Raw genomic sequence first — 13,349 nt, 5'->3', positions numbered from 1 at the left:
GGAGTTCCATCGTCTTTATCATTTTGGTCGCTCTTATTTGAACCTTTTCTAATTCTGCTGTATCTCTCTTTGGTCTTCCTGCAATTTTTCATGATCCGCATGTGTTTTGACATCCTTGAATAGTTTTTGATGTCATCTGAAAATGTAATTACCTCACTTGTTCCAGATCATTTATAAATATGTTAAATAGCACCGGTCCCAGTACTGATCACTGCGGTATGCCACTATTCACCCTCCTCCATTGAAAAAAAATGACCATTTAACCCTACCCTCTGTTTTCTATCCAATAACCAATCCTAATCCTCAGATGGACATTGCCTCCTGTCCCAAGATGTTTTAATTTTCTCAGGAGCCTTTCATGAGGAACTTTGCCAAAAGCGTTCTGAAAATCTAGATACACTACATCAACTGACTCACCATTATCCACATGTTTATTTATGCCTTCAAAAAAATGAAGCAAATTGGTGACACAAGACTTCCTTTGGCTGAACCCATGCTGAGACTGTCCCATTAAACCATGTTTGTCTTTATATTTTGTAATTTTATTCTTTATAATAGTTTCCACTATTTTCCCCCTCTCTGAAGTCAGGCTTACCTGTCTGTAAATTCCCAGATCACCCCTGGAACTCTTTTTAAAAATCGGCATTACATTGGTCACCCTCCAGTCTTCAGATACTATGGATGATTTATTTCATATTTTGAGTTCTTTCAGTACCCTGGGGTGTATGCCATTCGTTCCAGGTGATGTATCACTCTTAACTTGTCAGTTTGGCGCAGTACGTCTTCCAGGTTCACTGAGATTTCTTTCAGTTCCTTTGCATCATCACCCTTGAAAACCATTTCCGGTACAGGTAGATCTCTTACATCCCTTCTATAAAGACCTAAGCAAATAATTCATTTGATCTTTCCGCTATGGCCTTGTTCTCTGAGTGACCTTTTCGCTCCTGTATGATCTAATAGTCCCATGGATTCCCTCACAGGCTTTCTGCTTCTGATGTACCTGAAAAAGGTGTTACTATGAGTTTTTGTCTCCACAGTAAGTTCTTTTCTTTTTTTTTAGCCGCCTTTATCAGTTTTTTGTATCTAGCTTGACACTACTTATGTTGCTTCTTACTTCCTTCAAAGATTCTTCATTCTTTGAAGGGATGCTCTTTTGGTTCCAGTAGCCTCTATCACTTCACCTTTTAACCACACTGGCCGTCGTTTTCTCTTCTTTCCATCTTTTGTTAATACGTGGAATATACATCTGGTCTGGGCTTCCACAATAGTATTTTTAAACAATATCCACTCCTGATTCAAAGTCCTAACCTTTGTGCTGACCCTTGCAGCTTCATTTTAACCACTTTCCTCATTTTGTCATAGTCACCCTTTCAAAAATTGAATGCTGCTGTGGTAGATTTGTTTAGTGACTCACTCCAGATATCAGATCAAATTTGATCATGTTATGATCACTGTTTCCCAGCAGATTCAACATGTTACCTCTCGCACCATGCCTTGCATTCCACTAAGGACTAAATCAAAATTAGCTCCCCTTCTTGTTGGTTCTTGGACCAGTTGTTCTAAGAAGCAGTCATTTATTACATCTAAGAAATTTACCTTCCTAAAGTTCCCTGATGTAGCATTTATCCTGTCAATATTGGGGTAATTGAAATCACCCATTATTATTATAATTCCAGCTTTCCTAATTTCTGTTAACATTTGTTCATCTGTCTGTCCTGTTCCAGTGGTAGTACAGCTGTACCAGTATACTCTTTCTCTTCACACATGGAATTTTTATCCACAAGTATTCCATGCTGCTATCTGTTTCATGTAGAATATTTATTTTGTTTGACTCAATTCCCTCATATAGTGCAACCTCTCCCCCATCCAATTTGATCCGCTCTATTATTGCGATATAATTTGTATCCCATTGATTTTTGTCCTCCTTTCCAGCAGGTCTCTGAGGTGCCTATTATATCTACTTCTTAATTTAGAGCTATATACTCCAACTCTCCCATCTTTTTAGGCTTCTAGCATTTGTATATAGACACTTCAGATTGTTGTTTTCCTTTTACCATTATTGAAACAATTGGGATTCCATAAATGTCCTTCAAGGATACTCCACACTGAACCATGCCCTCATGGGCAACTGTCTGCTTTCTGCCTATTTTATTTTAAAAGCTGTTTTATCTCATTTTTTAAAAGTTATGGCTAGCAGCCTGCTTCCATCCCGGTCAAGGTGGAGTCCATCCTTTCAGAATAGGCTCCCCCTTCCATCGTCTCAACCATGCATTGAAACTGTGGAGCTCTGTCTGCCTCTTGGGTCCTGCACATGGGAGCTTTTCAAAAAATGCTACCCTGGAATATCTGGATTTCAGCTTTCTACCTAAGAGCCTAAATTTGGCTTCCAGAACCTCCCTCCCACATTTTTCTATGTCATTGGTGCCCACATATACCAAGACAGCAGGCTTCTCCCCAGAACTAACTAAGATCCTATCTAGGTGATGCGTGAGGTCCGCCACCTTTGCGCCAAGCAGGCAAGTGACCAGGCAATCCTCACGCCCACCAGCCACCCCAGCTATCTTCATGCCTAATGATCGACCCACAGACTACAACAGCTGCCCTAATTCTTCCCTCCTAGGCAGAACTCCTGGAAATCCCCTGGTGGGCAGCTCCTGGCAGACAAAGAAGGTGGAAGAAGGATGTTCCAAGAAAATTAGACCCCAAAATGAAGTCCAAGCTTCTAAAAACTCTTTATTCTCTAACAGTTCAACAAAACATGTACAATCTTGACCAGCCACAGATGTGAAGAAATTGTACCCTACACGGGTTATATTTCAGCATAAAGCCTTCCTCAGGGTCATCAACTTATCATAAGTGTCATCTTATGCACAAAAACAACTCTGATATAGCATAGTGAAGCACAGAGTGTGTCCTAAACAAAACACCAAGCAACAATTTCTCAGCAATTTCAGCATTCAGCACACTTCCCCCTCAGCTTTCATCCATGATGTTTTGTTTTGATGCACCTCCTTCAAGGAAACCAGAAAAAAGTAAAAAGAAGAAATAGGCATGAAATTCTCACTAATGTTGACTCATCCTCAGATATTGGCTTAAAGGCCCAACTTTAGAAAATGCTGCGCTCAGCCTTTGGGTCTTCTGCATCCTTCTCTATATCTGTCTTTTAATAGCTATTGCCATTGGATTTATGGCAAAACTAATCTTTTATTGAAAACACGTTCTAATTCAACACTATAACAAATCTGTTTCCAATCATAAATTGGCAGAAGACTGAAAGAAAGTTAGCCAAGTCCAGCATGGGGGGAGAACTGAGGCAAATGCTGGACAGGCTGGGTCCTGCAAATGACAGAAGACAGGTGAAGCTTCGGCAACTCCAGTGTTGTAGATCATGTTGTTATCACATGCTGTGGGTAAAAACATAAGAGTAGCCATACTGGGTCAGACCAATGGGCCATCTAGCCCAGTATCCCATTTTCCAAACAGTGGCTAATCCAGGTCACAAGTACCTGGCAGAAACCCATTTAGCAGCAATATTCCATTCTAACAATCCCGGGCCAAGCAGTTGCTTCCCCATGTCTGTCTCAATAGCAGACTATGGACTTTTCCTCCAAGGATTTCAATATACCTTTTTTTTTTTTAACCCAGATATGTTAACCACTGTTACCACATCCTCCGACAGAGAGTTCCAAAGCTTGACTATTGTTTGGGTGAAAAAATATTTTCTCCTATTTGTTTTAAAAGTTTTTCCATGTAACTTCCTCGAGTGTCCCCTAGTCTTTGTACTTTTGGAATGAGTAAAAAATCGATTTACTTCTACTTGTTCTACACTACTCAAGATTTTTATAGACCTCAATCATATCTCCCCTCATCCGTCTCTTTTCCAAGCTGAAGAGCCCCAACCTCTTTAGCCTTTCCTTATATGAGAGGAGTTCCAGAAGAGTTTCATCCCATCACAACTATGGAATGGACTCCCAAAAGCTGTAAAAATAATCCATGACCATCTAAACTTCAGAAAATCACTAAAAACCAACCTCTTCAAAAAGGCTTACCCCACCGATCCAACGTAAATCCCCACACCCAGAAACACAGCACAACCAATGATCGTACTGGACAATATACAGTCTTCATTCCCTTTGACTTTCACGGTGCCTGACACACAGCTACCTCATTCAACCACAATACAACCTTGTATTTGTTATCAATCGACTGGCAAACGCCTCTATGGTATTATGTAAGCCACATTGAGCCTGCAAATAGGTGGGAAAATGTGGGGTACAAATGTAACAAACAAATACATTTTATCATTTTGGTCGCTCTTCTTTGAACCTTTTTTAATTCCACTATATCTTTTTTTGAGATACGGCGACCAGAACTGAACACAATATTCAAGGTGTGGTTGCACCATGGAGCAATACAGAGGCATTATAGTATGTTCATTCTTATTCACCATCCCTTTCCTAATAATTCCTAGCATCCTGTTTGCTTTTTTGGCCATTGCCGCACACTGAGGGTGCTATATAGCTCGGGAGGGAGGGAAGCCATCTTGACTGGTAAATTGAATACTGTCAGCTGTACTTGAGGATGATATGTGGTTATAATCAAGACTCCATGTTTGGCTACCTTTATGGTTGGCATGATCGAGACTTGATGATCAGCATTTTAAGCATGGGTGACTGGATCCACACAGAGTGGTCACTGCAGCTCTTGCCACCTTGTTTGGCAGACTGGATGGACCATGCGGGTCTTTCTGTCATCATTTACTGTTACTGTGACATTTTCCCCAAGTCAAAATGACATATTTTTCCCCCTTATTTTTTCTCCTTCCTTCTTTCCCCATTACCATAGTAAAGGTATTCTAGTATCTTCACCTTACTATCAAAACTATATTATCCTTCTTGAGATTTCCATTTTTACCACTTCCCTCTCTGTATTCTCCTCCTTTATTTAAGAGCACACTGTGAAGTCTTGATGTTAAGAGGGCCTAAAAAGATTCCCAGATTATAAACCGATTAATAACTTTTTCACCCACTTGCAACACCAGATAAATGTTTTGATCTTAAAAGAGCACGCACTTGTTTTGTCATAATACTAGTGTGGGAGGGTCTGATTGTATCTATTGTATTAAAATACATTTTTTAGCTACGAGATGAGCTTTCTAGGTGAATAAAAGCTGTTCGTCTGACTCCCAAGTCTAAAATCATTGCTTAGATTCAAGAGTACCATCAGATTTAAATGAGCTGTGTGTTGGTGTCGGTATGAGTCTTTGCGCACAATTAGCTTGGTGTACCCGTGGTAGTACAGAGAGCTGCACAAAACAGCTGTGCTAAGTTGTGCATTTTATATCAGTTCACTGACTGGATGATACACTAGTCAGATGTCAGTCAATCTGCCTCAGGTTCACAGCAAAAATGTTGTTAGGGACAGAGATACTCGCTCGCCTCCTTCCCACCACAGCAGAGGTGAGAAAAACCTTTCAGGATCACAAAGTTGCAACCACATGAAAATCTCTTGTTTCCTCTTTGCCGCCCCACCAATGACCACATGCAGAAACCTCTGCTGCCTATGACTGGGGTTCTCTAGCTCATCTCTCTGCAGCACCAGTATTAGACACATTGGAATCCAGGGCAGAAAATACATACAGTGGCCCCAGTTGCTGCTAAGCACCCTGAAGTTCTACCTCAGCGTCATAACTTGGCTTTAAGGGGGATCCTTTGTGGTACTGGGGTCTCGGGCAGTTGCCTTGCTTACTTCCTTTAAAGCCATTTCTGGTAAATCATGCACACAACTATACACTTTCACTCCATCACTTTTAACCTTAGATTCCGCTTAGTGACATGAACCTCATGGTGTTTTGTTTTGGGTTTTTTTTTTTTTGTCTTCCTCTATGCTGTTGCATTAGACTCATTTGCTGTTGTCCCTGTAACTCCAGAGTTAATAGGCTTTGTTACTTTCTAGGCTGACCAATTGATTTCTAGTTCCCAACTCCCCACCCCTCCCCCTGAACTTGGAAAGTATTGTAAATATGGAGCCAGAGTCGTATTTTTGTCTGTCTGGGGGTAAAATATCTGTCCAAAAATTTAAAGGAATGAGATGAAAATTAAAGATGTCAGAAAAATCAGTAAAGTGTTTTTTTTTGTACAGCGCTGCGTAACCCTGGTAGCGCTCTAGAAATGTTAAATAGTAGTAGTAAGTGGGCAGAATGGGACCAAGATTCTAGAGAAAAAAGCGTCCCCTCCTCCCCCCCCCCCCCCCTCAAAATAAAGTTAATTGCCTGTGGGATCAGGATTTCAGCTTCTATAGCATACAAACTTACATATAGTGAAACATAGTTAAGGAACAACTTGAAAATCTGAAGGTGAACAAAGTCATGGGACTGGACAGGATCCATCCCAGGATACTGAGGGAGCTCAGAGAGGTTCTGGCAGGTCCTGTTTCTTATTGTCCCTTCTTTGCAGCATTTGCAATTGGAGCACATGAGAAAAGGAATGTATTATTTATTTATTACATTTGTATCCCGCGCTTTCCCACTCAAAGCAGGCTCAATGCGGCTTACGTAGTAATGGGAAGAACAATATAACAATATAATATAACAAATATAACAGTAATAAAAGAGATAAGTAGGTAAAGATAGGTGATGTGGAAAGGAGGAAGGTGGGAGATTTAGTCTGGAGCAATGTCGTTGTCTTCTGGCTAGATGGGTTCATAAGATTAGTCTGGGTCATTTGGATAAGCTTGTTTAAATAGATGGGTCTTTAGTGCTTTCCGGAAGGGTAGATAGTCACAGATTGAGCGGATAGGTCTGGGGAGGGTATTCCAGAGTTGGCTTCCCAGGTAGGAGAAGTTGGATCCAAAATAAGTTTTGTACTTGAGTCCTTTGCAATTGGGGTAACGCAGGTTGAGGTAATTTCGCAAGGATTCAGACATGTTTCTGGTTGAAAGGTCAATCAGGTTAAACATATAGCCCGGAGATTCACCATGGATAATCTTATGGATTAATGTATGGACCTTGAAGTTGATTCGCTCTTTGATGGGGAGCCAGTGAAGTTTTACACGAAGAGGTGTTGCACATTCAAAATGTGATTTGCCAAAAATAAGTCTTGCTGCTGTATTTTGGGCAGTCTGAAGTTTTTTTCAGGATATGGGTCTTGCAGCCTAAGAAAATGCTATTACAATAATCGACATGGGTAAGAACCAGGTACTGCACCAAGTTCCGGAATGTTTTCAGGGGGAAATAAGGTTTTACACGTTTCAATATCCACATCATATTGAACTTTTTTCTTTGTAATGGATTTAGCGTGATTTTCGAGTGAAAGGTGGTTGTCTAGGGTCACTCCAAGGATTTTCACATTGTCTGAAATGGGGATTGTAATGTCAGAGGTGATAAGATTAGTTGGAAGGAGCGTGGAGTGTTGGAATAAGAGGATTAGGCATTGTGTTTTCTCTTTGTTCAATTTCATCATAAAGGCGTTGGCCCAAGAGGTTAAGATGTCCATGCCCATGGATATTTTGTCTGACTTTTCTTACTTTGGCTCAGCCACAATCAACTACCTCTTAGGATAAAAAAAATTGGACTCAATTGACTTTGTTTAAGTGAAAGCCAAAGGAACATCATCTGTTTTTGCCCTATTACACACATGCTTCATAAGACCTGTTTTTAATTGTTATATTGCGCTTTGCCTGGTTGACTGTTCTTGTTGTGTTGTAGGTACAGTATTTGTATGTACTTTTTGGGTACGTTTTTTATTGTTCTCCACTCTGGATAAGGGCAGATTATTAATAAATGAAAAATTCACTCGGAGGAAGGAAAGGTGAGCAGTGGAGTGCCTCAGGGATTGGTGCTGGTGCCGAGTTCTGCTCAATATATTAGTGAGCAACATTGCTGAAGGGTAAGAAGGTAAGATTTGCCTTTTTGCAGATGATACCAAGATTGTAACAGAGTGGACACCCTGGAGAGAGTGGAAAACATGAAAAAGGATCTGCAAAAGTTAGAAGATTGGTCTAATGTTTGGTATTTAAAATTCAATGCAAATATGTGCAGAGGGATGCACTTAGGTCCCGATACTCAAAATTCCGGCGCTGTTCTGAACAGCGCCATTAAAATACCACCGGAACAGCACAGAACAGCGCCCTAACGCTCAATACTAATGAGATGCAAATATAGGCATGCGGAGTTCAGCGGGAGGATTGTGCATGCTCAGAAGAGTTCCACATTTTTTTATTTATGTTAAATTTGTACCCCGCGCTTTCCCACTCGTGGCAGGCTCAATGCGGCTTACATGGGGCAATGGAGGGTTAAGTAACTTGGCCAGAGTCACAAGGAGCTGCCTGTGCCTGAAGTGAACTCAGTTCCCCAGGACCAAAGTCCACCACCCTAACCACTAGGCCACTCCTCCACTCTAAGCTTTGTTCCTGTTCTCATATGCCTAGTAAAACCCGAACGTGAAGCACACATTGGTGTCTGTTTTTTCTGCGGTCAAAATATAGGTGTTTTTTAATTATTTTTAGCTTGGATGCTAATAATTAGACACAGGAAACAAACACCAATGTGTGTTTTCACTTGGGCCTGCACACCCTAATGCCTGTTATGACCCGGCATTATTTTTCGCAGTAGTAATGCAGTTCTCTTTTGGGCACTCTTTTCTGAGCATTGGGGAGGAATACAATATGACCTCATTATCATTTGTTCCCACGCTCCAGGCCTCTGAACATCCTGTGCAGGTAAATGGGGACACTTGTCCATTGCTAATGGCCTCTAGCGCCTGCATTTACTTTGGAGCTTCAGGGCACTGGGGAGTAGAAATCCAGGGGAGCCACATATGTTAGGATAAGGGCTGATATACACCGGCAGAGAGAGGGACCTTCGGGTGATAGTATCTGAGGATCTGAAGGCGGTGGCCGTAGCCAGAAAGATGCTAGGCTGTATAGAGAGCGAGGCATAACCAGCAGAATAAAGGAGATGCTCATGTCCCTGTACAAGTCATTGGGTGAGGCCCCACTTGGAGTACTGTGGTTCTGTTTTGGAGGCCGTATCTTGCTAAGGATGTAAAGATTTGAAGCGGTCCAGAGGAAGGCAGCAAAAATGGTATGAGGCTTGCGCCAAAAGACATTTGAGAACAGACTGGAAGACATGAATATGGAGGGGAGATATGATACAGATATGAGGAGAGGAGGGACAGGGGAGATATGATACAGATGTTTAAATACTTGAAAGGTATTAATATAGAAACAAATATTTTCCAAAGAAGGTAAAACAGTAAAACTAGAAGTCATGAATTTGAGTTTTCGGGGTAGTTGACTTAAGAGTAATGTCAAAGAAATTCTTTTTCACGGAGAGGGTGACTGATGCTGGAATGCTCTCCCAAGGGAAGTGATGGAGAAAAAAACGGCGACAGAATTCAGAAAGGTGTGGGATGAACAGAAGATCTCTAATTAGAAAATGAATAGCATAAAAAAAATGGTTGCATGTGTGTTTGCGTGTTGAGTGGTGCTTAGATGGTGACTCGGCTGGAAGAACTAAGGCCAGTGCTGGGTAAGCTTTGTACAGTCTGGTTCCTCTATATGGCAATCCGGTTTAGGATGGGCTGGAGAGGGCTTCAACGTAAATGCCAGTAATTTGCCGGGCTGACCTCTATGGTCTGTGTCTCGCAAATGACAAGTCGGATTCGGATAGGCTGGAGTGGACTTTGACGGCAACTCCAGTAGTTGGAACATAAGGACAGAGCTGGGTAGATATCTACAGTCTATGTCCCAGAAACACCAAAGAAAGACCATGATCAAGTATTTAATATCACGTTCATTATTGATTTTAATCTTGAATTGATAATGAATATGACTGTTGGGCAGACTGGATGTACCATTCAGGTCTTTGTCTGCCATCATTTATTATGTCACCTATAGCAGTTAAACAATTCATCCTTTCAAGCTGCATCTCCTTGTTTTTCTACTACCCCCTTGGCTGTCCCACCACCTCAAAAAAAAAAAAAAAAAAAAAAAAGGACCCCAGCCATAAAAACTGCCTCATTGCCCACAAATTCCTCCACAACCTACAAACAGCCACCACTCCCAAAAATACCTGTTGCAACTGCCCCACTATCTGCAAACCAACCTCATGCCCAAAATTTAAGTGCAACCCCATGACTGCTCCAACCTTCTGCAGCTGCCCCACAAACCAATAATATATACCCTAACATTTCCACACAAACGGCAGTACTAACTGAAACACGCAACCACAACCTATACAAAAACAAATACCCGGCTCACAGATAATGCAGACATAATATCTATCTATGCGGGTGGAAAGAATTACATGAGCCATGCATCTCATGGTTTCTCCTCTTGGTTTTGGCTTTGCTTTTGTACTGATCCTCCTTAAGTTTTAATCTCATGGTGCTGCAGTTCTGAAGGACATATGATATCCTAGGCATATGTGGCCAATTTACTCCCTCAGTTCTTCGTGTCCTCCTTCATTCCTATGTGCTCACTGGTTTTGATTACTATAATGCTTTGCTACAGGGGCTCTGCAAGAAAGATATATATATATACACCACTTACAACTGGTTCAAAATGCAGCAATATGATTACTTGTGCTAAGCGGGCTGACTATCCTGCTTATTTTCGAACGAGAAGGCCAGCCATCTTCTGACAAAAATCGGGAGATGGCCGGCCTTCTAAAGCCGGCCAAATAGGTATAATAGAAAGCTGATTTTGGCCGGCTTCAACTGCTTTCTGTCGCAGAGCCGGCGAAAGTTCAAGGGGGCATGTTGGCAGTGTACCGAAGGCAGGACGGGGGCATGGTTAAGAGATGGCCGGCTTTGGCCGATTAATGGAGAAAAGAAAGCTGGCCCTGACGAGCATTTGGCCGATTTTACTTGGTCCCTTTTTGTTCACGACCAAGCCTCTAAAAGGTGCCCCAGCTGACCAGATGACCACCGGAGGGAATGGGGGATGATCTCCCCTTACTCCCCCAGTGGTCAGCAACCCCCTCCCACCCAAAAAAAAAATATATAAAAAACATTTTTTTGCCAGCCTCAAATGTCATACCCAGCTCCATGACAGCAGTATGCAGGTCCCTGGAGCAGTTTTTAGTGGGTGCAGTACACTTCAGGCAGGTGGACCTAGGCCCATCCCCCCCCAACTCGTTACACTTGTGGTGGTAAATGTGAGCCCTCCAACCCCCCCCCTCCCAAAAAAAACCCACTGTACCCACATGTAGGTGCCCGCTTCATCCCTGAGGGCTATGGTAGTGGTGTACAGTTGTGGGTAGTGTTTTTTGGGGGGGATTTCGGGGGCTCAGCACCCAAGGTAAGGGAGCTATGTACCTGGGATCAATTTGTGACGTCCACTGCAGTGCCCCCTAGGGTGCCCAGTTGGTGTCCTGGCATGTAAGGGGGACCAGTGCACTACAAATGCTGGCTCCTCCCACAACCAAATGCCTTGGATTTGGCCAGGTTTGAGATGGCCGCCATTAGTTTCCATTATCGGTGAAAACCAATGGTGGCCATATCTAACGCCGGCGATTTCTAAGGGCAGGCCAAATGTTGAGATTTGGCCGGCTTCGACCGTATTATCGAAACGAAAGATGGCCGGCCATCTTGGTTCGATAATACAGTCGGGTACGCCGTTTGATGGGGCCGGCATTAGAAATGGCTGCCCTTATAGATGGCCGTCCCCATTCGATTATGGCCCTCTATATTACCCCTGTACTTCGCAGTGAACACAGTTACCTGTCTCTTACCTTATTGCCTACAAATTGCTCTTATTAGTCTATAAAGTTTTTCATACTTAGCCAATTTATCTCTCTCGACATTTGGTTCCGTACTGCCCTTCAAGACTGCTTTGTTCTTCTCAAGAACATCTGTTTCAGGCTTCATTTGTCCTTACTATTTGCCTCTCCTCCCTGTGCTTTCGTATTTTCTCTGTGACAGGTCCTACTTTTTGTAATACCATTCCATTGGCACTCCAGCTGGAGCCTGTACTATCTTCCTTCAAATTTCAACTGAAGATCTGTTTTTCAGGGCCTATAATTTGGCAGGTATTTGTTGCCCACTGGTTTGACTTTGACCTTCTGATGTTGTCCCACCCCCTGCTTTTGCTCCCATCTTTCTTGCTATTCCTCTATTTTCCTTGATTCTCTTCACCTTTTCGTAGTTCCACTTTTTAATAGTGTTTGTCTTTAAGCGGTATATCAAGACTTGTAATAAACTTTAAACATTGGGAGTGGGATGAGGAAATGGAGCCAGTTGGTGTAATCCTTCTGCCTGATCAAATCCTTATCAAGAAAGTTTCTTCTGTTATATCACAAAGCTTTGGTCCTTGGTGCCACATATGCTCTACCTGTTTCTATGTAAGAGCTGAGTGAGTTATGTGTTTTCTATGACACCATACACCCAAAACCTTTTTGTACAAGCAAGTCTAGTGCCAGAAAACTTGGTGGTTAAATGGAGTCTAAAATGTAGGATCTCTGCCACCTATTAATCATCAGGGTTTTTTTTCCCTTATTTTTGGAATGAACGTTGGAGTCTCCCATTATCGTAAACCACTTTGAAAGCATTAGCTCAGATAAGGTGGTTTATGAAACTTTGTAAGTTGTGAGTAATAGACATTAGATCCAAAGAGGCTTTTTTTCTGTATTTTTTGATCAAAAATGTTGGACTGATCTTCTGTATTTCCTTTTAATTAAGAAAAATAAATCTTCATTCATTACATACCTCCAGTCCACCGGATAACTTTGGGTGTATCTTTTTTTCCCCCCCCCCCCTTGTCTGTCATTGTCCCCCCCCCCCCCTTTCCAGGTATGCCTTCACTGTCATGGCTAATATCACAGTGTATGCAATTGCCTGGCTGCTTCTGCATTTCAAAGTTGGTAGTTCTCCCACAGATGATGAAAATAGTGAAAACCTGGGCAGAAGTGACATCCCAGTCTTTAGGGTAAGTGACTTCCATGGCAGTCCTTGTCTCTAGTTATAAGCTTCACATAGCAGGGGCTGTCTTCTGTGGCGCTGTGTACATCTAACAACACTATAGAAATAATTAATAGTGTTTGGTATAGAAAGTGTCCCTACTCTGTGGTAAACCTGTGGATGTCGCTGATACCCAGACAAAATAATTCTAAACGTAAATTTAAATTAGACTACTTTGATCAGGGTTAAGTTTTACTTTAGTACCAATTAAACTAAATCTATTTGAATTGTTGAAAATTTGTACATTTTTCTCATTTATATTTTATGTAGTTTTGGAGAGCCTTTGTGCAGCTGGGTTCAGTGTGTGTGTGTGTGGGGGGGGGGGGGGGGTGGAATTCTCAGTGGATAGTGTAACCTCACAGTGTAGCCTACTATTGCCTAAAACAGTTC

The 13,349-nt window shown here is 42.0% G+C and overlaps 1 protein-coding gene across 1 annotated transcript in view; it reads left to right on the top strand.

Annotated features, from left to right (window-relative positions):
* The window catches only part of MFSD12 (major facilitator superfamily domain containing 12), a 53,898-nt gene that overhangs the window by 10,564 nt on the left and 29,985 nt on the right, over positions 1–13,349 (top strand). The window contains exon 3 of the mRNA XM_030220082.1: positions 12,792–12,927. Within this exon, the coding sequence (XP_030075942.1) occupies positions 12,792–12,927 (136 nt within the window). The remainder of the gene's footprint in view (positions 1–12,791; positions 12,928–13,349) is intronic.

Source organism: Microcaecilia unicolor, chromosome 11 (assembly GCF_901765095.1).
Source record: "Microcaecilia unicolor chromosome 11, aMicUni1.1, whole genome shotgun sequence".
In the NCBI taxonomy this organism is placed as follows: domain Eukaryota; kingdom Metazoa; phylum Chordata; class Amphibia; order Gymnophiona; family Siphonopidae; genus Microcaecilia; species Microcaecilia unicolor.
This window is presented reverse-complemented; position numbering and strand designations above follow the sequence as displayed.